The sequence below is a fragment of the Octopus bimaculoides genome, chromosome 10, assembly GCF_001194135.2.
Source record: "Octopus bimaculoides isolate UCB-OBI-ISO-001 chromosome 10, ASM119413v2, whole genome shotgun sequence".
Classification (NCBI taxonomy): Eukaryota; Metazoa; Mollusca; class Cephalopoda; order Octopoda; family Octopodidae; genus Octopus; species Octopus bimaculoides.
This window is the reverse complement of record NC_068990.1, coordinates 6,329,278-6,331,153: the sequence shown is the minus strand read 5'-3', so window position 1 is coordinate 6,331,153 and position 1,876 is coordinate 6,329,278. Positions and strand designations below refer to the sequence as shown.

General features: G+C 31.9%; 1 protein-coding gene across 1 annotated transcript in view; it reads right to left on the bottom strand.

Moving 5' to 3' along the window:
• The window catches only part of LOC106881390 (membrane-bound transcription factor site-2 protease), a 29,858-nt gene extending 28,263 nt beyond the window's left edge, over window positions 1-1,595 (bottom strand). The window contains exon 1 of the mRNA XM_014931766.2: window positions 339-1,595. Within this exon, the coding sequence (XP_014787252.1) occupies window positions 339-413 (75 nt within the window). The 5' untranslated portion in view covers window positions 414-1,595. The remainder of the gene's footprint in view (window positions 1-338) is intronic.
• Window positions 1,596-1,876: the final 281 nt, after the last annotated feature.

Genomic DNA, 1,876 nt, shown 5'->3' with positions numbered 1-1,876 from the left:
GGGAAAAAGAGAACTGCGCGTAATTTTGACGAAATGGAGAATGTATAAAACACTGAAACGAAAAAGAATATTTTCTCCAAGAGAAAACACGTAACTTAAAAAGTATTTAATTGGAAACAACAGTGAAAAATACATTAATTACAAAAAGTAATAAATATGAGTCAGCAAAAACCCACTTGCCATATTTACAAACACAGCACCTATTATAGTAAAGATAATTTCGTTTCGGTATTTCATGTAAGCGACAATTCAGTATTTTTTGTAATTACGCTGTAACTGTACAATAAAAACTGTTTAATGCAATGAATTCGGAGGAAACAAAAAAATATATACGGTACCTTAAAAAATGCATCGATTAGATAAAGAGATGACCAGAAACCAAGAAGAAGAGCTATCCAAGTAGTTTGCAGCATTTTGAGAATAATTTGATGTCTTTTTCTCACGCGTTAAATTCTTTCATCGACTTTGTTATTGTTTCTGTTTCGATTTCTGTTTCATTAGTAAAGAATATATAAATCAAACAAGTTGACTGTTTCTAGAATTATTCTTAGAGTGTGTAGACGGATAATTTAGAATCCTTGAATTGTTTAGTGATATCGAGCAAAAGGTTTTCATTAAAAACATTTCCATATTTTTTGATTTGAACAACAGTTGGTGAACAAAGAAACGGTGAAGAAGGGCACCTGAAAATCTGAAGCATTTTCGTGATAATGTTTTAAGATGTAAAATTAAAGTTGCTCGGTTTGTGTCTTCCTTCCTTGCATTTTAAGTGACTTAGGAATTAGTAAGATTTGTAGCTATTTCTCATGAATAAATTCGATGGGGGGGTGGGGAATTCCATTTTATTTTCTTGCCGACGCAATATGGCAGTATCTATGTAATGTAAGGAAAGTATCTGCCTCTCCTGGACTCTTAAATGTTTCTCAGGAACACGATGGCAGAAAGTAGTGTTTATTGGGAATTATCCTACTCTCTCTATTTACGACATACTATGTAAACAACGGATGATAATATTTAAGCTCCTGCCATCTTGTAATCAACGAGAAACCAGCTGATGGTCTGTAAACATTTTAAGACTAAAGACAAATTAAATAATACTAATTTGTATATGTTATTTCTCATAAAATCTTTCAGTCTCCAAATATTCACTTTACTCTGCGTCTGCTAAATCCTAACAGGTAATTATTTTTATAAATTAGCTTTTTTTATATATATATACATGAGGTACAGTTCAATAACTGCTCTCAATCATTGGAAATCCAACTTACCTGTAATTAGCATGAGTTAATTGTTACTTAACATATTGGATAATAGACGCACATGCATAGAAATATCTATATCTACATATAGACATATTCGAACTTATAGGGAAGGTGTCTCGAAAGTAAATATATTTGTTATTCTTGAATAAGACTCCATTCGTCGCCGCCTAATGTTAAATGTATAATGCCAGGCTGACATAACGGTTTATTTTCCGAAAATGTAGTTTCAGTATTACTAATGAAATTCATTTGTTGCCGCTAGTCTTTTATTCAGTGTTTTGGTTGTTGATACACGCTTTGTACACTATTAGCTTTTCAGCAAGAGTTGTCACCACTTGTAAATAACAGGAAGTGATATGATGTGGTAACACGTTTTTATGACTTAGCATTTGTTTATAAATATTTAGAGGTCAGATGGATATAGAAAATGACTTGTAACAATAGATAGACTTACAATGTGGCTTCTATAAAATTGTTTCCGATCATGTATATTTTATGTAGGTAGTAGGTTACTGTTTTTCCCCAAGTCATCCCTGAGCACCTGTTTTTTTTTATTCAACATTATCTAATATCTATCTTTTCAAGGGTGGTAGGATGTGATTTGGCTGCTATTT